We start from the raw sequence: 24,322 nt of genomic DNA, 5'->3' as shown, positions 1-24,322 counted from the left end.
ATCCCTTTTGGGTACAGATTCAATGAAGTGTGATTCCTGCCTTTGACATGGTGGTTCCTAGTATTAAATCGTTCTGTAGGCTTTTGTGGAGTGGTGCAGTTTGTACCAGCCTGAGAGAACAGAGCGCGTTGTTTTAAATGATTTCAGGATCGTGTCACATGGTGTCACACAGGGCTTGATATTTGTGCCACTGCAATTTTCTTTGTATTTCATGGGCTTCACTAATATTCCAAGGAAGCATAAAATTGATTCTTCTTGTTACGCAGATGATACCCCCACATACAGACGGTGGCTGCTTTATGAAATCACACAGCGATTGCATAGTTCACTGATGATAGTCTGGAAATCAGTTGACAATCAAACTGTGCTTGGTCAGTAAAAATAAAGAAAACAAAGAAAATCTGAATAAATGGAGGAAATTGACTGATTTCCACACACAACGTAGCCAACAGCTCTGTAAAATCCACAGAGCATTGGAACAAAAACATGCAGATTTAATTTGAACACATTTTTATCTGGTGCGCACTTGAAGCAGCTAAACTTAAGAGGAAGATAAAGAAGAAGTAGGGGAGCCATCTGGACCAGATTTGGCCATTAACAATAAAAAAAACCTGGAGCTAACAATGCTTAAAGAAGAAGAGAAAGAAAACCCAGTCCAGGCTTCAGTCCAGCATGTAATTAGAAAAAGAAAAAGAGAGGCAGGGCACAAACCCAGCACAACAAAGTTTGTGTCCGTCTTTGTTGTGGCAGTGGGTGGTGTTCGCTGACATCACTTAACACCGCAGTCACTGAGCTGAAGTCACAGGCCCTGAGTCAGACGTTCAACCAGATGGGGTCTCCCCCGCCACAATGCATGGGTCACTAACCCTAATCGGCGGGTCAATCTCGTGGGATGCTGTGTGTTTGAAATGAAGTGATGAGGGGAAGTTAGCTGATGGGGAGAAGGAGGTTGGAGGAGAGAAGAGGGCGAGTTGAGTCACAAGCACAGCACCACTCACCTGCATGTATCTGATCTGCAGCATGAGAAGGGCAAAGCAAGTGACAGGTTTATATCACCAAATGTGAAATAGACAATAAATGGAAAGCTGCATCATCATCTGGTCTTTGCAGTGTCTGTCGGCTCCATCGCGATGGAGCATTTAGATCATCACAATGCATCCGATAAACTCTGCAAAGAACAGATGTATCCGCAAGCACTGAGTTTAGAATAATATAAGCTTGTATAATGTTGCAAAAGATTTCATACACTGCAACCACAAACCTCAATTTATTTCTGATAGAATTTTAAGAGACACAAAATAGTGGATAATTCTCATTTTCAGTCTCCATAGGTCGATTCTTAAATTAGCACCTTTGGCACAGTTACAGCTGTTGGTCTGTTGGGGTGTGTACATCTGAAGACTAACATATTCACACATTCCTCTTTGCAAGATAGTTCCAGTTCAGTCGTATTGGATGGAGAACTGTTTGTCACATATCCTCAGAAGGATATAGGTCTGAATTTTGAATTTCGACTCAGGAATAATCTGCAATCTAAACAATTCCCCTGCAAACTGCCCAGTCAGAATCTTCTGGATCTCCCCTACATTTATCTCTAGTAGATGACTTTGCTATCGTCTAAAGATCAGCCATTTTAGGCGAACTTTGTTCTTGCTTAAAAAGACAGTGAACATGGAATGATGAAACAAGTAGAATCTTGCAGATAAGGGTTGTGCAAATTACCACAGACCCAAAACATAAGTGATTTTCACATTTACATTTTGAAAAAGACATGCAAATGTGTTTGTCTACAAATGCATTTTGTCTTTTCACAACAACAACAACTGCAGAATATGAGTCACTTTCATTGAAAGTTGACGCGTCTTGCTGTATTCCTTGGCCTTGATGGTGATGAGGTGTGTTTACAAATGTTCTCTAATAAACCTCTGACGCCTTCATGAAATTGCTGTAATAATAACAAGACTAAATCACACACAGATGGACTCCGTCTACTAATGAGGTGACTTGTTGAAGCTTACACTGGATTTAATTTGAGGGTACTAGTTAAAGGAGGATAAATAGAAAAGCTACCCCTATTTAACTTGTGAAAAACGTTGATGAACCTATAACGTTCTCTCCACTTAAGGAAAATCCAACATACTGTGTAGTTGCATCTGACATTAAGGTTTGTGGTTATTACGTGACAAAATGTAAAAAATTTAATAAATGGAAAATCAAGTTCTGGGAATGCATTTGCAAGGTAGAGCATAATGGAATACGGGATTTTACCCTAATGGAAAAAGAAAATAATGCATAATGAAAACACAGTCAAAGCAGTCTGTGGAGATTTCAATCTACTGGCTTCTTACTCACAATCATTACTAGGTTTGTGTGAAACCAAGGCTCAAGAATGACGCACACGCTCATATTCTTACTGTTTATACCTCGTTTCTGAACTGATGATGATACAAGTCAAAGTAAAAGAAAATGCTACAGGAGTAAAGACATCATGCTGTCATCCCACTTTGGTTGTGTGTTTATGCTTTCTTCTAATTAATGTCAGCAGCAGGTTGAAAACGATAAACTCACAACTTGGAAAGAAATCTTGTAGTTCACAAATGGTCATAGTTTAAAGATACTGTGCCTAAAAACACACAGAGCTGTTTACATTTACAGTCAATTATGCTGGAAATGTGACAAATGTCTTAAAATAAACTTTTATTGCAGTAGCATAAGTTCACACTATGGTGGCCCTGAGGTGAAAACAACTACAACATTAACAAAACCACTACAAGATTAACCAAACCACTACAACATTAACAAAACCACTACAAGATTAACCAAACCACTACAAGATTAACCAAACCACTACAAGATTAACCAAACCACTACAAGATTAACCAAACCACTACAAGATTAACCAAACCACTACAACATTAACAAAACCACTACAAGATTAACCAAACCACTACAAGATTAACCAAACCACTACAAGATTAACCAAACCACTACAAGATTAACCAAACCACTACAACATTAACAAAACCACTACAAGATTAACCAAACCACTACAAGATTAACCAAACCACTACAACATTAACCAAACCACTACAACATTAACCAAACCACTACAACATTAACCAAACCACTACAAGATTAACCAAACCACTACAAGATTAACCAAACCACTACAACATTAACCAAACCACTACAACATTAACAAAACCACTACAACATTAACCAAACCACTACAACATTAACAAAACCACTACAAGATTAACCAAACCACTACAAGATTAACCAAACCACTACAAGATTAACAAAACCACTACAAGATTAATCAAAGCAAAATTCCCTGTTAGAGTAAAAGCTTTCAACACAACAAAGGACGATTTCTCTCTTGTCACATTATCCTCCTGAAGACACAAAGATGAATTTTGTTCTGTATTCGGGCAGAGGCAAACTTTTTATTTTCCAGTATCCTGTTTCTAGAAAGAGAGTTAAAAAGCTTCTTGCTGGTTTGAAAGGGAAACAGGCCAACATCATCACTATGGGCTTGAGATGCTTTTCCACATACTTTTGTTTTTTGCATGACACAAGCAGTAATGAACGGGTTCCTAGTCCAACCCAGCAGTCCACCCTTACAATGCATTTTGTCCCAGTGTTATACTATAGTGCAACTTAAAAAAAAATAAAAAATTAGACTTCTTTATGAAATTCCCCAAATATTTTCAAAATAATAATTTCTTTTCCTCACTAATTAAGTTTTACTTTAGTTAAAAGTAGATTTTTTTTTTCTTCAGCTTCTAGGATTAGTGCAGCACTTCAAGATACATTAACTTTAAGCTTTTTTTTTTTTTTAAAAACACATCTTAACCAGGGCTAATTGGTTTTGCAAAGAAAAAGTCTAGATCTATTAACTCATCATGCCCTCTGTGGTTCTGTAGCTAATTAAGCCCATGATGAGGACTGGTTGTCAGTTTTTATGGCAAAGAGATGTCAACTGGTCTGCATGCGTTACATGTTATAGTTAATTGTGCTGGCTTCTTTTTTTGCAAAGATTGTTTTATGTCTTGTGTGCATGCTGACGATGCTGGGAATCTTGAGTCAAAACATGCATCAGGTAATCAGCGACTGAAAAAAGGACCTTTTATGCAAAGATCTCACCATGGGTTGTCGTACTTCCACCTTAATGATGTCCTCATAAATGTCGTCGCCGTCGTCCTCACACGGCACGCAGTCATAGATGTCATCCTCGCCCAGGTCATGTTCACTGAGGAGAGGAAAAACATGCCACATGGTTAGATAGAAATCCCCATTAACTGATAAAAAAGTAAAACTTTAAGACAGCCAACACACCCTGGGCTGTCAAATCAGAGCCATCTCATTATCTTTTACACATGAGGGCCAGAGGGGTGACGTGATTTTAATTTCTTTAATGATTTTGTTTCCGAGGAAGAGGATGCAGCACCCAGCATTTTCAAACCCCTCCGAAGTGTTGGGCTCCCATGTGGCATTTCCCTTGAATCTGTTTATATTGTTTTGGCACCCAGCTAGCTAACTGACCTTTAATTAGGCCAGAAGCCAGCAGAGCAAAGACAGTTGCTGTGGAGAGGAACGGCTGCTGCTCCTCATGCTGTCGGAGATTATACTGTGCCTTGCCTTGCACTGCAGGTGTGATTATTACTCAGGAAAGGGACTTTAAGAGAAGATTCAAATCTCTTTCAGAGTCTTCTCCCCCAAAAAACGGTGCATTTGAAAGGAATGAATGATGGTTTTTATGTTTGATGCCACAAATGTTGTTTTTTTTAAAGTGTGTAAGTCCAAACTCCTAGTTTAATTGCTCATAAATTTAATATTCTTTGGTGATTATTAAGTTTTCCAACTTGAGTCACAAGTTCAGCCTCAGCAAACATCCACCTTGAAAGTTTAGGACTGGTTCAGGGGGCAGAAGATTCTCACAGTATCTTTAACTTTCTTTAAAATGCTACAGATTTACAGCTTCTAAGTATTTACCCAAAAATGTATGAAATCAGGGCTTTTATTTAAGGGCAACTCAGTATTTGCAAATTTTTCCATGGAATGTCACTCAAAATTACAAATAGATGGGCAATTAGCCTATTCATAATTTTATTTTATTTTTTTGTAAATCGTATGGATATTATCCTGAAGAAAATGCTGGGTAAGTATCTGAAATACCTTGGTGCAATGGCATGCAACTGGCTGGTGTTTGCTAAGGAGCAACTGCAGAAGAGTCACTCAGTTTCCCTGCCGCTAATTGGCTGTACCTCCAAGAGCGCAGATGAGGAAGATGGTGGATGTTAGCTTCTGTGGTAGTGCTAACACAATTTCCACTGTGTCTATTAAGAAATATTAAGACATATTTGGTGGTTGAACTATTAGAATAGATAGTTCTGAACATTCTTAGAGTTGCTTTTAGATTTTTGTGATTTGCAGACAATAGAGGGTGTCCACTTCATTTCTAATTCTGCCAAAAATACTACGACATTGATAAATACAGTTCAGATTAATTTTCTATTATTTTGACAATTAGAAGATGTAAAATGTTTACAAGCTAAAATAGGGTGGTAATTCTTAAGGTTATCTTCTGATGTAGACTCTCCTATTTAACAGTAACGCTAATTGTAGCATGCTAACTGTAGCTTTAAAACAATGTCTCATTGGGAAGAGTGACTGCAGTGACAGGAAATGTGGTAAAGCATCATTTGGAGAACGGCAGCACTGGGTTACTGAGGCGGTCTGAAAGTTGCGGGTTTATGTTGTTTGATTCTCCAAAACTGGTTCCAGGTGACGACCTTCATCATCTGCTTTCAGAGCTACAAAAATCCTCCTCTCACTGTGTGTATACACATGAGGATAAGGAGAAGAAGAGTGGACACATCTGCCCTCAATCTAAAACTCAGCTTTGCAATAATGCTCAAGTGACGTTGGTTTGAAGTTTTAATTGGGGTGTCTCAGTTCACTCTCAGTAATACGCTGCTTCTTTTTTCATTAAGTCAAAACGGCTCAAGTTGAATACTGACGAGGCTGCGTGGGAGGACAGTATCCAGCTCATGCTGTCCTATCAGCATGTCCTCTCCCAGCGGTGGGACTACAGGACCGCTCTCACAGACGCTGGATGGCAGAGAGGTTACGGTGTGGCACACTCTCAACTTAATTTTGCTCTATTATCCACGGGGGGTTATGGACATATTTGTGACCTATGAAGAGATCTAAAAGAGGAAAGTTCTCCTGGGAGAACATGGGGGAGAAATCTAAGACTTTTATACTGCAGGATACAATAATGAAACATAGATCAACAAAATAAAAATACATAAAGATTAGACAGTCAATATGACTTGCTTCTTGTCCTTAGCTTTACTCTTGAATCTGTCTTCATGTACACTGGTAGTTCTGCATCCGCAGCATCTTTATGGATTTGTCATGTCTTTCTTCAACTTTTTACTTAGCAATTTCATCATCAGTTCATTTTCAATCAGCCGGTTAATGATACTCAAGATCACCAATGATGCATAATCTGGGTTATTCAGCTTGGATATGATCTTTAATATATAAATGTCAATTGGTTGTTTGATTCAAACTCTTCCTTATCCAACTGAATTTAGACTATTTCCTCTTTTATTTAAAAACTGAACTTTTACAGGGGCTCTTTTGTCTTCCACAGGGTACTGTGTTTGATGCAGAGCATCTTGCAAAGGTTTCCACAACTTCTGAAGTTCAAGGAAAACAATATCACTCATTCAAAGTCTTACATTGTAGATCTGGTTGTATTATTCAGTATCGCACTTGTTCTAATCAATTCAAGTTTTGTGCTTCACTGTAGAGACAACCTGTTTATGGTGATGCATAATGGCAGTTTTTCACCACACACAGCGTTTTGCATAAATTAAATGTGGTAATCACTTGACCAGTGACCCTACTTCCAAGTTGTTACTGTGTCTAATACACCACAAATAAAGTATGCTAAATACAATTTACTACAGTTTTGAGATTTCCAGTCGTAAAACATTTGACATGTTTTAACATTCGAGTTTTTTGAAAACTGTTGCAAAGCAAGTGGGTAATCACATTTCCAGAAAAAATGATGAAACAATGAGAGCGCTGTGAATGTAGCAGGGCTAAATTTGTATGGAGATGTCCTACATACTGTATAATGTGTGTAAATATGTGATGATATGAGAAAGAAAAAAAAAACAACAAAGATTTATCTGTACAAGTGGAACATTGTATAGGACGAATTTCCAAATCTGTTCTTCTGTTGGGCTTTTGTGAGCACTTATAAATAATTCACATGCATGTGGGCATGTTTGTGTGTGTGTAGGTGTGTGTTTGTGTATGTCTTAGCATGAAAATGCATCGGTGGGACACAGAGTGGGAAGAAAAGGACCTTAGGGCTCAGGAATTAGGGTCTAATTTTCTGTCTGATAAAACAATGACAAGCCAGAGGGTGTCCACTGCGTTTGCATGCAATCGGTTTAGTCAGTGCTCCAGGCTTATGATGACATAGAGCTGCATCAGTGAGGAGGAGGAATGGACAATGATTCACTGTATGAGAGCTACAGTGCATATGTTTGATACAGCTGAGGTTTTTGTAAATCCCAAAAAAATATAACATTTAGGTTTTTTTAAGTTAAAAAAGGTAGGTTTTGGTAAAAATGTGGCCTCAGACATATAATAGGAGAGCAAACAAAGAGTATGAGTAAAGCAGCTCATACCGCTAAATGGAAAGGAAAAGTTTGCAAGATTGAATTTTAAAATATGGATGGTATTTATGTTTATTTATTTTTGTGACAAGATCTTTTTATTGCTTTATACAAGAGAATAAAATCTCTTGCAACTAAGATTCTAAAAAAATATAAAGCCCACTTGATCTGATTTAGTTAAAACACCTTATCTTATCCTGCCATGATCAAATAAAGCAGCTGTTATTGATATATTGCATGTTTGGAATTCAATTCATTCATTCATCATAAGATGCTTATAGAACGAAAGTGGTTACATGTTGCAAAAACAAATTGCAATAATTATTAGCATTTGCAATAATTGCTTATAATTATAATGATAATAATAAAAATTTTAAATCATAAATTATACTGCTGTGACATCTCAGAGCAGCTACATATTTTATCTCACAGGCTGCATATAGCTTTGACACATTTGTGACGGTAAATTGCAGAATAAAGAGGTGGTAGCACAACAAACTAAAACTGTAAAACAGACTGGGAGAATGAAGGACAAAAAAACGGTACAAACAACTTTGTTTTTTGCTTAAATTGTTTGTTAGGAGGTTTACATCTACAAACTTTCTTACAGTGTTTCTCAAAATGTGTGTTTTGTTCTCTTTGGAACAGAAACTTTTACAAACATTTGCAACATATACCGCCACCAAGTGGACTGGAGTGCAAAAATCTACACTAGCTTAGCTCAACGTCATTTGGGCTTGTGTACTCTGAATAAGCCATACAGACAATTAAATAATAAAAGTGTTCACAGCAGTTTTGGTTGGGTGTGCATATCTAACATAAAGTTTACGGATTATAAAAAGGCTGTAAAAGAGAACAAAGTGATTGTTCTAATTTTAATGTATTTTGAAACATAAATGCAACTTTAACTGATCCTCTTGTACAACCATTGGTAAAAAAAAAAATACACTCAGCTTTATTAGGTACACCTGGTTTACATCTGATTGGACCGCCATTCTTCCTGCCACACATTCAACATGTAATCAGAAATATTCCTCTAGCATTAGGTCTACATTGACCTGACAGCCTCATACAGTTACTGCATAATGTTTGGCTGAACCACATCCGAAATGAGAGAAATCTGGTGACTCTGAAGGTCACCGTAGCACAATGAAGTCCCGGTCATGTTCAAGAGATCACTTTGAGAAGTTTCGTCTTTGATACTGAATTATTCTGCTGGTGAATCCTTGCCTTCGAGTTGTTTACTTCGAACTCTAAAATCAAGACCAGGAATTGTTTTTCCAAACAGTAAAAGTCCAATTCTGGTGATTCTGGTGTCTTAATTTCCAGTTCTTAGCTGGCAGAATTAGCCAGGTCGTCTACTAGATAATGACTGCATGTAAGCAAAATGGCTGACAATTTATCAACAAATAATGCTATTTTTAAGTAGCTGCATTACTTTAAGATGACTTATTGCTTCCATAGAGAAATTTCTTTCAACTGTTCACTTTTGCAGGATTGCCCTTTTGTCTGAATCTAATAATACAAGTTTGTTTAAGCTACTATTAACACCAAAATTACTGCTCGTTTTATAAATAAAGAGGAAAACAATCAAATAGAGGAAGCCAGGAATAATCCACTAACTAACTGCAGGTAAAAATATATGAATGCAATAAAGAAGTCACAAAAAATATAAACAATCATAACCAAAACTTAAATATTAATATGTATACATGTCTAAACACTGTACACAAAAGAAGAATAAATCACAAATTGTGTAACTTTCCTATTTTACAAGCTATTGACTTTTTTTTTTTGTCTCCCCAGGGGAATAACACACCAAAATAAACTGCTAAAGATGACACAAAGAGCTTGTGACAGTCCATGTTTGGGAATGGAAATCTATGTGTGCCTTTCGCAAAGGAAATAACTCCCCTGGCAACTGTGGCAGATCCTCCCCATTTCATGCTTTGTCAACCTCAGGATGGAGTCATTCCAGACGTGGAGGACTTGGGAGTAAAGCGAGGTGATCATCTGGACGCCAGAGGGAAGAGGTAAGGACCAGGGTCGCCGCATTAACCTCCGAGACCTCAATTAGACGAAGAAACATATACCGAGTAGCAGAACGCAAACAGCATGACTCAAACATTTACATGCCGGCGTTATGGAGCATCCAAACCATCCACTTTACATCTGTTGCTTTCAGGTGAGCTCCTAATGATGGCTGCAGGCCTCAATCAACCTCACTCCACATGAGTTCAACTGACGCAGCGCGCGCAATATGGAAATACTCTAACAACTGAAGTGACTTGTACTTAACCTTTAAATGATACTCAGTCAAGCAAAACACAATCTCTTGTGTTTATAGCTTCAGGATGAGCTGCTGGATGTTGTTTACTCATACAGGATCAATTCTCAACTAGAAGACTTCACAAATCATCAAGGAAGTCCACATCAAGAGTCCAAGCACCGCACTGTACTTTCTAAGGACGTAAGATCAGATTTCAAAATTATAGGAATATAAGCAGTAAATTCTGTTCTGGGGAGGATGTGTCTGCTGATAATCCTGTCTGAAAATCCCTCAGATTATCAGCTAGACAAAACACAGGACACTCAATCAAAGTTTGTCTGTTTTTCTGACATACAGCTGTGGAAAAAATTAGAAGACCACTGCAAAATTACCACTTTCTTTGATTTGACTCTTTATAGGTTTATATTTGAGTAAAATGAACATTGTTATTTTATTCTATGAATTACTGACAAGCTGTCTTTGATGTTCCAAGCAACAATTTAGTATTTATTTAGCAGGGCTTTCAGAACTCAAATAATGCAAAGAAAACAAGTTCATATTCATTTACAAACAGCAACACAAACGTTTTAACTCAAGAAGAATTCAGAAATCAATATTTGGTGGCTTTCAATGGGTTTCAGTGCATTGGTTTCTTTATTTTTGCCAGAGCTCTATATGGATAATTTTGAATAAATTTGAACAAGAATGAAAATTTCCGCAAACAAAATCTTTAAAATCTTTTTGTAAAATCCAGTGAAGTGCAGTTTCCAGTGCAGAATACACCCTTGTCACTTCAGGAGTATATACTAGGAACATCGCTACTTAACATTTTAAATGGGGTTTCTGATGTTTAAACCTTCAACATTTAGTCCTGCATTGATGAGTGAGCACCAAAAGATCTGCCTGACAACTTGAAATAACTGCAAGTTTTAAGAGTTGAATATTGAGTTGAAATGATCATAAGTTTGAAACTGTATTATCATCAGTCATTTTTATCCTCTGTTCTTTAGGTAACTTTGGTATAAGGTGAAATGGACAGTGAAAAGGCAAGATGTTGACAGACAGTCTTCATCACTCTTAATCAATGTGGCTCTGCAAAAAGTCAATGAAGCTTCCATTAACTGTAAAACTGGAGTTCTATTGAATAGGAACACATCCCTAAAAGATCCTTGCAGCTGCTTTTCAGGTTCGTTTTTTGTAAAATAAATCCATCAAGACTAATTTGAGTGACATAAGAGTGAGTCTTTTTACAGGGCATAACATTGTGACCACCTTATTAACCATCATGGTTAATAATTCACGCCTGCGAATATCAAACATGGAGAACCACCATTTAGGTTTATGCCTTCAGAACCAGAGAAACCTCTATTAGTTTAGAAACTGCGGAAAACTTATTCTTATTCTTGTTAAACACGAGGAACCAATATTTAGTTTTTATACTTTCTGATAGTTACCCAGAATAAGACTCAAACATGGACACACACAAACTACTGGTTTATAAATTATAGAGTACTTATTCTTATTGCTAAGAGAGAACAAAATTTAGATCTAGAGAAACTGCTATTGCCTTAAATTGTGTAGAATTTTTGTCTTTTTTGTTACCTTCTTGTCTTCCTTTTGGTTTGTTTGTATTTCTTTCTAAATCATTTAAAGTACCTTAAACTGCCTTGTTGCTGAAAATGTCTGTCCATTCATCAACATCACTCAGCAGTTGGTTTCTGTTTCCTTTATTTATTTTTTTAACCCCATGTTACTCACCAGTTTCAGGAGTTTCTCAGCTTTGCCATAAAATTATTATTGCATTTCCCACTGGCTTTTATTATTTACAATCAAAATTTGTGGTGGCAATATTGCAGTTTTATATCTTTCACAGTCTTGTTTTTTACGACTCAACATGTTCTCCCTGTGCACTGGCTTCCTCCTCCGGGAAACAGATTGGCTTTACATCGATAAAACATGACTGTTATTACTGTGGAAAGATGATTATTGTCCCCATCATCCATTTTTCGCAGTTCAGTCATGAAGCCATCATAAATCACACATGCATCAATATTTCAGGCTAATTAATACGTCTTTGAGAGCGGGGTTATTGCTAGCATGACCTATGTGCTAAGCGTGTCCTAGTGCATTAAGTGGAGGACCTGCTGATGAATCAATTATCCTCCTGTCCATTGGTGAGACAAAATGTTCCTCGTAAAAGGTCAAGTGCAGCCATATGGTGGAAGGGAATGATTAATTTAATAAGACCTGCCCTCTGCTCCTACAGTAAAGGTCACACACAGACCTTAGCTTGGTGACATCCCTGACCATTTAAGAAAACAAAGAACTCAACCCTCTGACTCAGTGAAGCTGCTCCTTTGGGTGCCAAGGTTAATTTCAATCAATGTGTAGAATAGATTTTAGATGTTAAACACTGATATAACCTTCCCGATAGGACAGCAAGTCCATCGCCTGCTCAGTTCCCACGTTTATACACCGACTTCTGAAGGTCTTTTGTTGATACAGCTTTTAAATATTTTGTCTGTCCATGTACAAACTCTCAACTAATGACCAGTCAGGTGGGGAAATTAACCAAAATTCATGATTCTGCAAAGCAAAACCTGCAACCAAATGACACACGGTCAAATTGTTTACAATTCTAAATAAATAAGCAATAAAGTCAATCATTACACCTGCAGTAAGTTAGGGTCTCCACATCTAGAAACTTTGACTGGGCCATTTTAACCACTGGAAATATTTTTGATCTAAACTATAGCTGCCACAAATTATTATTTTTGGAAAATATTATTACATAGATTATTCTGATAATTAATCGGATAAAAAAAACTGCACATTTTAAAGATTTTTATTAACCATTTAAGCTTTTTTTTAAATTCAATATTAGAAATACATAAAAAGATGCAAACAAGCAAATAATTCAATTTCATTATAAAAAAAGAAAATAAATGTTTTATTGTATTTTAGTGTACACTTGACTACTTATAGAACAGGTGCTTAGAAGAAGATTTTGGTTTCTGTAGTTTTTCAACCAGATGAAGTTAAAACTTCCACGTGAGAATTTCTGGGTAGAACATATTTACAGACAAACAAGTATTTATTAAGTGCAAATCTATATTTTTTTTAAACAGTTTTGACTTAATTACTGCTCTGAGTTTGTTGTTCTGTCAGCAAGCAACCTTTTTGGAATCTACATGCTCCAGCTAATGACATAAAACTGAAAATATAACATTAAATTTTGTTACTGGCACCAATATCAAGGGGTATAAATACTTTTGCAAAACTCTATCCTTGTGACTCTGCTGCATTCAGCCACATTTTTATTATTTCTCCCCTTCATAAAATCCATTGTACATTAGTAAATGAAACCAATATCATTTAAATATAAAACAGATAATCATGATTTATATATCAGACTAGCATCACCTAAAATATGAGACTAATTTGAGTCTTATTTCATGCAGTCACCCTGCATACGGTATTTGCACCCTAATCCAGCATTACCCTGCTTGGCAGCATCTCATATCCTCCTCAGCCTGCATCATCCTACACAGTTTGTCCCAATCATGCATTCAGAAGGGACGTATATATATCTACAGTTTGCATGATCTGCTTTCTCCCTATCGTTCCGTGATGAATGACACCCATCACAGAGCGGTTAGCTAATTAATCTCCATTAATCTGAGTCAAGCAGCTGCTGTCACCAGCCTCAGAGTGTACAAATCCCACTAACGCACAGGAAAACCAAATCACTGTGCACCGAATCCAAGCAGCCGGCCGCAGACGCTTTCAGAAAGGCAGCCAAGCCTATAAAAAAATAAAAAATAAATACTGAGCAGAGCTGGTGTCGCCATCGCAACAGATGACGTGGAAGTGTGCTCTTTGCTTATGTAATTAGGCAATTAGCACACATGGCGAAAAGTGACAATCATAACTTGACTTCAAGCATCGCTAGTTATGTGATATGTGTGCACTGGAATCCTTACATCTGAAAAGTGGATTCTGCATCAAAGCAATGAAAGCTGATGGTATTTTGGAGACAACATGACCATGAATAAGATTCTCTCCAAGAGATGGAAAACATGTAGTCAGCGAGTCAACACTATCAACAAGTAAAACTGAAACAATATGCAAAAAATTAGAGCAATCTCAGGAGTTTTAATTTTCAAATGCAGGGTTCTTCAACTTAACAAGGTTTATCTGAATCCTTTCATGCATCTTGGTCACTACGGTGGACAGCTATCTAAAATCCATTTTCTTGTGTTTCTTGTGGATTTTTATGTTATAAATGGACACAGACCACTGAAGTGGACACTAATGCATCATAAAATACACTATCAACTACTGGCCATCAGCTGCAAATGCAAGAAATTATTTTTGTTAAATCCAATACGGATCAATGCGTCTGCCTCACCTGAAAGGCACTTTCTGTTGTTTTTCTTCAACATGTTTAATTAAATATGGCATGTTTATAGAGCAGACTATCGACATGTTCCACAAGATCTTGTCAGAGTTTTAAAAAATAAATCCAAAATACGTCACACATTATAGTTTTTGTTTTTTTGAGGGGATCAATTAATGGTGCCAATAATATGGAAGCCATAAATGTATCTAAAATAAAGGCTGAATGTTTTTTGTTGTTGTTAAAAAGCATCTAATTTTACTGTAATTTAAGATTGAATTATTTCAAGGTTTGAGTTTACAGTAGGTGTGAACAAAAGTTGAAGGTGCTTTAACATAAACATTTAACTGAAGCTGAATTATTTACTGAATGCCAAACAAATATTTTAAAAAATTATAATTTTATATCATCTTTGTATGCTAATATACTAAGATTAAGATAGAAAATCTCTGATTTCAGTCCCAGAAAAAGCTATAGAAAGTGTTTTTGATCAAGCCTGATTCAGCTGCACCAGCTCTGTCAGGAAGAATCGTCTGAAATTTCAGAAAATGTTTAAGGGACACCCAAAGAGCTCCAATCGTTTTGGTTACACTAAGTGATCCTAAACAGCAACAGTTTCTTCTGAGTACAAGTCAGAGACTGACGGAAAATGTTTTTGTATGTACATGATAATATCTTTTTATACATTCCTGAAATAGAAAATTATGTAAGAGAGAAAAAAGAACACTGCTGTGAATTTGCTTGCGTGTTTTCTTAGAAACAAAATAATGTACATACATTTCCCCTGGGGGTCTGTTTAAAATGACAAAAATGTTTGAAAAAGATTAAGGTTAGTGGAAGCCTCCAGAGAATTACTGGAACGTCCAACTGGGTGACTAAGAAAGTCAGTTTGGGTGTTTTTGGAAGAATGCACACTTACTCTGCCAACTCCTCCAGGCTCCGGTACACATCATCCTCATTCAGAGCCGTGTCCTCGGACGGGAAGGCCCTGATGCACAAACAGAGCACACACAGCCAGAGATGGTTACAAAACACTTTGTCGACACACACCCACATAAACACACCGCTCTGTCTCAGGTAGAAAAATAACCAGTCGAAACTTGGTGTTCCATCTGTCAGCTTGTCGCTCCTCGCTCCATCACTTCAGCAGCTAAACAGCAGGAACTATTCAACCGAGGGACCCCATCAGTCACAAACAACGTTGTCAAAACACATCAAAATGCTGCTGCTGACAGATAAGGAACCCGCCGTCCTCCGAGAACCAACTTTACTGCTAAGAATTCAAGGGAGGGAAGCTGGCTTTCTCTTTTTTTTCCCCCCTCCTTCCAGATTGATAGGCAGGAGTCGGAGAAATCCTATCAGAATTTTGACCATCAGTCAACAATCTTCAGGGACAGCGCAAGCAAAATAAAAAACTGAAAGTTTGGAGATGTGTTTTGTTTTTTTTTCCTGCGGTTTTTTTCAGCGCTTGCAGAAAACAAACTGTCCCAGTGTGAGACAAGCTGAACATAAAAACCCAACAAACACATAAAAAGTTGTGTTGAGACTCATGTTTCGTGAGGATTGTCTGTTTTGAATCCCTAATTTCGACAAACACTCCAAGATGGCTGCTTACCTTGTTTATCTGGGAGAATTTATCCAAACTGTTTTTAATGATGTCAGATTTCTGGAAGCTTTTAGCTGGAAGTGTACGATTAGATTTCAAAGGGTTAATGATGCCATTTCTCTCTAAGAGCTGCATGTGAATGCTGCACATTAAGGCCTAATAAATGACATGTGAAAGCCTCGTAACCTACACTGCTGCAGCGTACTCAGTCAAATCTTGGGTATTATGCCACCAGGTAGGGACGGGCGATGAAGAATTTGATCATGACATTTTATCAAATTTATTGTGACAACAGTAAAAGCGACATCAAAAAACAATTTACAAATTATTTTAGCCAACTATACGCAGCTCTAAAGAACAAAAACAATGTTTAAATAGGCTTCTTTTGGACATCAATTACATAAAGAATTGTGATTTTGCAAATAGTGACTGTATTTATTGAAATCTTTATTCTACTTGATAACTAATTGGGCAAAGTCGGGGAAATATTAAACATGATTCCAGCAATATTTTAAGTTTTTGAAGTTTTTAAGGAACATTAATGAGTATTTATCAATATTATAGTTTATGTTAGTCTTTCACAAAAGATCCCAGTAAAATACATCAAATTTTGTGGCCTTAATCTGAGAAATGTGGAAACATTCAACTTTTATGCTGACAAAAAGAGACCAAAGAGAAATAAAAAAATAACTTGTGCATGTCATGTTGCTGTCTAGACAGACAAGTTAGCCTGGAGCCGATGGCGACAGTTTAGTGTCACAGAGAAGACCTTCAAAGCTCTCATGAAAGCACTCCTCTCCGTTAGCTCTCTGCTTTCAAATCCGTTTTACTGTATTTAATCCCAAGATATGATCAAATGACTCACACACTTCCCAGTGGTGAGGCAGTGGTTAGCGGCTAATTGCTGCACTTTATGTTTAAATGTAAGCGGGTAAACTGGACTCTAGCTGTGCATTTTATGCTTTGTGGCGTGATTGTGACATCAGTAATCAGCCTCTGCTTAATTAAAGCAACAATGTCAGTCGTCGAGCTAATGAACGCTGGGCGAGATAATCAAAGGTCAGCAACCTCACACAAACAAACACGTCCTGAAATCTCCTCTGTCTTTTATAAGTCCTTCTCTCGGAACAATTTCCTCGTGTTTTACAGCTGGTAAATTTATTAAGACATGTAATTTCGAAAGCTAATTACAAGTTTTACTTCCACAAAATCTGCCTCTTCTGATTTATGTCAAGCTCTCGCTCACTGTTATGAAGCGCACAGGGTGCCTCCTCCAGAGTGCAATAACACACCCACATTTGATGGCCCCCTCCAATGAAGTGTGCATTATATTTTAAGTTATTAATGGAGTCCCGCAGGGCAAAATCTAATTACACAGTAGTTTGTGGAGCTCCACGCACGCATTCATCATCCCTGGGCTCCTCCGTGGAGCCGAGCAACGTCCATTGCTGCGGTTTTAATTTCCCTTAAATAGTGCAACCAGGTGTAATTGAACTCTGTTCCTAATTTCATCAAGGCACCTCTGATGAGCCGACACTCGGCAATTTATTGCTGCTCTGTGGGCTTTTACAGATGCATGTTGCTCATGTCTTTATCACACAGGCTGAAAGGGAGAAAGTGATGCGGCAAACGGAAAAAAATACGTTCATGTAATTTTATATTTTCGTTAATGACTGCCTCTTGTATAACTTGAACAAGTATTCACACGTTTCATAACAATCAATCTCTTATGTGCTTTAGTTAAATTTGTGGATGGAAGGTGTGCTGTGGCAGTGCAGGGTTAATAAGCACAACCCACACATGGAGGACTTAGTCCTCAACGATACTGTTGCAGGTTCGATTCCCGGCCTGATGGCCTCTTCTCTCATTACCCTCTTTCTTGTCAATTCACTATAAAATAAACTAGAGCCAAGAAAACCTTTTAAAAAAATTGTGGATGAAAATATATGGTTTTCAAAATTTTGCAGGGCCAGTGTCCTGCAACTTTTAGATGTGCCACTGTTGGACCACACCTGAATAGAATAATTAGGTCATTAGCAAGGCTGTGGAGAACTGCTCTACACAAGGAGCAGGTAATTAAGCCATTTCATTCCAAAGTTTTGCACCTGTAGCACATCTAAAAACAGTAGGACACCGGCCCTTGAGGACTGGACTTTGACACCTGTGATCTAGATCTTCTTCTACTTGGTCATCTTAATGTTTTTTATCTTGGTCTTCGTCATTTTCACTTTGTCTTAGTCTCTTTACCTTTTTCTCTCTCCTATATTTTTGGTCTTGGTCTTATGATTCTTCATCTTCATGTTCTTTATGTTTTCCTACTTTTCATCTTGTTTTAATTGCCCCCTCTTGTGGTCGCCATAGAGCACCAACCATTTTGTTCATTGCTTCATTAATACAGAATTTCTTGACTGTCCAAGTAGTTTCCTCTTAGCAAATTTTCATCCAAATGTTTCTTTTCCAGGGATTCCCCACAAGTCACATCATTGCCAAAGTATTTAGTTTTTCTCCAGATGAGCAAGGTTGTGCCATCAGCAAAAAAAAAAAGTCACATTTGTTGACATTTGAACTTTGTGCTTGTGACACCTTGAACACCACAAAACCCTCAGGTGTCCTGTAGCATGATGCTAAAGCTGAGGTCAGAGCCCCGAACACACCAGGAAACAGCAGGGATCAGCGAACATGCAGGACAGGGTTACAGTGGGGTTCGCTGAGGACAGAAAAGATAGTCAGCAGGAAAGAGGATGAATAATAAGTGACACAGGCTTAAACTGTGTGTGAGACGGATAAACAGGAGGTCAACTCAAAGCACAACCAGAGGGCCTGAGGTGGGAAAACCAAGGTTATCGGGATGTTAAGCGAATAAGAAGCTACAGGAAAAAACCTTTGAAATAATTTAAATAATCAGTTTACCAAACATGGTAAAATGTTATTAATTAAAAGGGTGATGACTGTATCTTTTTATGAGATTGTAACACCACTAAACAACCCAAAGCGCCACAAGATATGATTCAGACTTTTCAAAAGATGTGAAGCTTTCTGTTGTCTGAGAAGATTAAAAAACAAAACAAAAAAAAAAAAAAAACTAAAAAAAAAAAATCATCTGCACTGAATTAGCAGAGCAGTTTTCAGGATGTTGTAAAGTCACACTCATTTAAAACTTAGCAAAAACTAAAGCAATTTAAGGCCAACATTACAGAGATGAGCTGCAGTGTGTTAACAAGCAGACGGATCAATCGTCACGCCTGAAGTGATTTCATCCACCGATTTTTAAACACAAGACTTGCTGTCTGCTCTGAACGTAAAGATTCAAGAGGTTTGGGTCAATGTTTGACCTGAGCCCTGGAGAGATGGAGAAGATCTTTTGAATGACTTTGGAGAAAAGAATGAGTCATTAAAATGTTCTGCTTACTTTACATTATTTAACATCTTAAGAATGAAAAGCAAAACTGAATCGAATATATAGAACCAAGAGATAAAACACATTGCCTACATACAGAGTAATTGTTGAAGGCAAGGTAAATATGATTATTATTATATTGATTTTGTCTAAATCTTGAGTGCCACACATTTGTGTTCATGTCCCTTTAATGTGACACCCCTAAAGAAAATCCAACGTTACTATTTGAGGTGAATTTGAGAGTTTAGAACTGCTCAGTTCATTTGCACAGATATCTTCATTATTTTTGAAAAGTCTGGCAGATTTCCCTTTTAAAAGAGATCATTATGACTTCAACCAGGTTTCTATGGATTTTGGTGCAGAAACTGGCCCACAGCATTACAGACTCTCCACTGTACTTTAGAGTAGTCATTATGTGTTTTTGTGTATATTTTTCCTTTATTTTAAACTGAACCCTCTGCAGTGTTTGTCTGCTGAAAAGCTCAAGCTTAGTTGCAGTTCGGCGCAGGTTTATTCGTTTCCAACTTTGTATATATCACTCTGACTTCAGCTCTGTGGTTAGCATTAATAGAAAAAAACTTTAGTTGCAGTGTTTTTAAAGAATGTTTATATGTGCAAATAAGTGTAAGACCCGGGATTTTCTCCCCAAGCTAAATAAAAGAACTTGAGGAAAAGGTTATAGAGGTTTCTGTGTGAGATTACGCTGCTGCAATAAAAAGTAATTTATTCTGAAGCGCTTTTTTCCCACAGCGCTCCCAATAAGTGTGGGTGGGGGCAACGTGATTTGTATGCTCCAAGTACAAAGCAGACCACACGGCTACCAGCGTTTGGCACATTCATTTTGGCCAAGAAAACTGTATTATGCAAACAGATCTTCCCCAAGGATTTGTCTCAATGAACCAAATAATAGACTTCTGCTTTGCGTTGTTGTTCAGGCCTTGTTACAAACATGATCTCAGTAAATAAAACCTTTTTCGATCTATTGTTGCCTTTATATATTGATATTATAAATCAACTCAAGTACACTTTATTAACTCTCTGTTCATGTGGACTGCCACAATTGACATTAATCTTACATTTAATACAAAAATATCAACATTCACATTTATATATTACTCTGTTCTGACCAACAAAGCCTTCACACACACACACATTACATCAGTTCCCAAATCGCTAGCGATCAAATCAGTCCATGATCCTGTGGGCTGGTTGGGGTGCAGCAATGCTAACACAATGATTCTGGTCAGGCCTTTTCAGAAACCACTTTGTCAAAGACTCACCTGGCAGGGAACTTCGAGGAACTTTGCTCTGTTTTTCCAAAGGATAGACTCTCTGTATAACCATGATAACACTCGTGGTGCAGATCTAGCCACAGAATTCATCGGTATTCAGAAGGTGGATGGCCAAAACATTATTGCCATGGCAACCGACAACGATTTGAATGTGAAATCTGTGTGCAAAATGATGGCCAAGTTTTCATTCAGTCAGCACTCCAGACCAATACTGATGTAAACTTGCTCTCTTTTTTTTCTTATTTACAAGAAAAGTGTTTTCGAATTCTTCACATTTTATCAACAATATTCAAACTGTTTTATTAAAAGTTTATGTGATAGCTCTTACTTTTTGTTTGTTGTTTTGTTTGTATTCGTGTAAAGCACTTTGAGCCGCCTTATTGATGAAGATGTGCTATCTAATTAAAAGTACCTAATCTTACCATCAACCCTGTCGTAGGCTCAAAGCTCTGTTTAACAATCAGATGAGAAGTTTAAATTAAAATCAAATTAAATTGCTTTGATTTAAGGACATTTTAAATTGTGTTGAATTAAAAACAGGAAGTGAAGGATTTCTTTGTCAGGTTTAGCATGGTGATCTATGACAGACCTCATCTGTAGAGTTTACATGCCATGGTTATCATTTCTATTACCTCCACTGTTTTGCTGTTGTTAGTTGCTATTTATTGAATATCACACAAAATCAATTATGCTTTTTGTATATGCTGTACTGGTAAAGAACATAGATTTAACTTCACACTGTTCACAAACCCATATTGATTTTGACTCTTTGCTGCATTGTTAAAAACACAGTCAGCATGCTTTGTTAGTCTTTATTAATAACGGGGGACATACCTCCTCTTTTACCCACCGCCCACTTCTTTCTCCCCTCTTTTCATTTCCTGGCGCAGCTCCTAATGGGCGTATGCCATCAACTTATCACTAACCCATATGAAATGGCTTTTTACATGGCGCCTGTGAGCCACCAAGCTCCAAGCAGTCTGAGTGAATGAAGAGATCAGAAGGCCAAAGAAGCGGCAGGAGAAAAAGATAGAGAGAGTCCCTTGAAGAAAAATGACTACTCTTCATTTAATAAAGGATCTGACTCAGAATGATGCGGGGCCGATTTGAGTGACAGATGGAAAAGCATTGTGGAGTATTTCTTCCCCTGAAAGATAACGCTGGCAAAAAGCTGCTGCTAATTGCCTAAAATGCAAATTGACTTTTAAATGAGCAGCAGATGTTAATAGCATCATCCATTTCAATACACTGCCTTTGAAGGAAATAGGGACAAGCTGTTTCGAAATGTTTTTTTTTTTCTTGACATTGATATTCTTGGAGAGGCTGAAGCAATAAAAGAGTGATTTGTGTGTCGCACGCATACCTGATGCCTTTGATTTGTGCAATGCTGTGGTGGGAGATCCTCGACAGGGCAGAGATTACCTGAAACACACAAAAAGCAGAAAAATAGTTAACAAAATATTCATTCATCTATTTTTAGCACTACACTAAGAAGCGACAAGCAGGAAATATGTTCAGGAAAGTAAAGCTGCTGTTTAAATACAAATTTTGTATAGTTTTGGCTTAATTACTGCTATGAGTAATTACTGCTATGAGTATGTTGTTTATTCAGCAAATGGTCTTTTTTCAGTCTGTACACTCCAGTTAACTAAATTAGTTAACAATAATTTCAATAAAAGAGCTGAAACGATTGTTTCCCTGCCTATTTGCAAGATAAAGCAGACTGTAGATATTAGCTTCTGTAGCAGCACTATGATGGTTTCCACAGTGGCTAATAATTTATATTAAGTCATATTTGGCATGTGAACTATTAAAACAGGAAGATATAAACATTTTTAGAGACCTATAAATGAAGTACACCATTTTGTTTTTTGCCATATCTTGTCATTGTTGATTTTGACCATAATTCTTTCTTAACTTGCAATACTTAATATTAACTAGATGCTGCGAATGAGCCACTTAATTAAGAGTGAATTAAATTGAGATGAAGATCTAAATACCTCTCTCTAAAGCAGGAGTGTCAAACTCATTTTTGTCCTGGGCCAAATCAAGATCAGGAAAGCTCTTAAAGGGCCGGTTGTGCCAGAATGTCTTGATAAAACCTGATCACAAACTGTTAAGATATCAGTAAATTCTTAAAATTAATTATTATTGGACATATTTCAGTCCCTCCAGGATTTTGTGATTCTTTTTGTGATTTTTTTGCAGTAAAAATCAAAGTATTTGTGGTACTAATTTGGAAAATTTGCAATATTTGAGCTTAATTATGACATCCAGATTAGTATAATTTGGCAATAAACAGACAAAATCTGCATTTATTTGGCTGATAGCATAATATTTAAGCCATTTAGTCTTTAGTCTAGAATCTAGAGGGACACATAAGAAGCTATGGCGGGCGGGATTCGGCCCACGGGTCTTGAGTTTGACACATATGCTCTAAAGACTTCAAAAAGTGTGCTAACCTTGGAGATAAAACCCTATAAAAACCTTTCCGTTGTTTTTTTATTTTTTACAACCATCATTTTAAAATGAGTTTTGGCATAAAAACGTTAAATGTATTCTTGTAAAGATTTAACATCGCTTATGTGTCACACAGAGCCGGGTTTGTGGTTGACTACCGCAGATGGCATTAGATTAGATTGTAGGCTAACGCAAGAAATCGCGCACACACAAATGCAACAACACACAACACGAACCTCGTCTCCTATGCCTCATTACCCACTCCTGGGTGTATTTCAGGTTGCAACGCCATGGCAAAGCCAGATGTCTCCCTGACAGGAAGGATAAAGTTGTTATCTCAACCCCTCTTTGGAGGCAGGTGTGTCATCCACAAGCTCTTGTCAGAGTCCCTCTTCTCTAAGCACACAATGCGACTACATGGCACCCGCAGTATCCATTATTCCAGTTGAGCCTGTGCTAATGACTCTCCTGAATAGAGGGCTGGCACTTTAGGACCGTGAAGCACTTCTGGAGAAGTGCTGTTGACCAAAACCTTAAACTCTCTCCATTCATGGTGTTTCATGTAATCAGCCAGACCAGCGATTACATTTAGCGTATGTTCATCATCTTCATTTACATCTAAGTGGTGTATTACACAGGATATTTGCTCAAAAGACTACTAAGGGATTTTTTTCTCGTATAATAGAAATGTCTGAAATAATGGGTCCAATGCAAAGCAAATATACAATTAGATAATTTAGACTGAAAATACACAATGTAAAATTCCCCTTTATATCAGGGAATGATAGATGATCTCAATATTTCCACTTTTAATATGTTATAAGATATATAGGATATATCTTACAAGATAATTGTTGTCATGAAGTGTCATTTGGTAAATAATGACACTTTTAATGCAAAGTTGACTTTTTTTTTTTTTAACAAGATCATATTAAAGGTGGAAAATACTTAGATTATCTATTATTCCCTGGCAAAAAAAGAAAGGAATATCACATGACTCTGATGTCTGGGAATGATAGATAATCTCAATATTTTCCACCTTAAATATGATATATCTTGTAGGATACATACAAAAAAATCTAATGCAACTTTTAGTACAACTTCTTTTAATGCGAATTGCAGTAAAAGTTGCATTAAATGTCCATTAAAATGGTCAACTTAGCATCATTCAGTAAAGAATGGCACTTTTAATGCAA

General features: G+C 37.1%; 1 protein-coding gene across 9 annotated transcripts in view; it reads right to left on the bottom strand.

Annotated features, from left to right (window-relative positions):
- Positions 1-24,322, bottom strand: part of vav2 (vav 2 guanine nucleotide exchange factor) — a 200,641-nt gene that overhangs the window by 40,760 nt on the left and 135,559 nt on the right. For 6 of the 9 annotated variants that reach the window (XM_044144485.1, XM_044144490.1, XM_044144487.1 and 3 more), the window contains 4 exons: positions 22,030-22,088; positions 15,291-15,359; positions 4,147-4,252; positions 999-1,013 (listed from right to left, as the gene is read on the bottom strand). In XM_044144485.1, coding sequence (XP_044000420.1) covers positions 999-1,013; positions 4,147-4,252; positions 15,291-15,359; positions 22,030-22,088 — 249 coding nt within the window. The remainder of the gene's footprint in view (positions 1-998; positions 1,014-4,146; positions 4,253-15,290; positions 15,360-22,029; positions 22,089-24,322) is intronic. The other 3 variants (XM_044144492.1, XM_044144488.1, XM_044144494.1) reach the window with 1 other exon arrangement.

Source organism: Gambusia affinis, linkage group LG17 (genome assembly GCF_019740435.1).
Source record: "Gambusia affinis linkage group LG17, SWU_Gaff_1.0, whole genome shotgun sequence".
NCBI lineage: Eukaryota > Metazoa > Chordata > Actinopteri > Cyprinodontiformes > Poeciliidae > Gambusia > Gambusia affinis.
The sequence above is the reverse complement of the archived record's forward strand: the minus strand, read 5'-3'. Positions and strand labels throughout refer to the sequence as shown.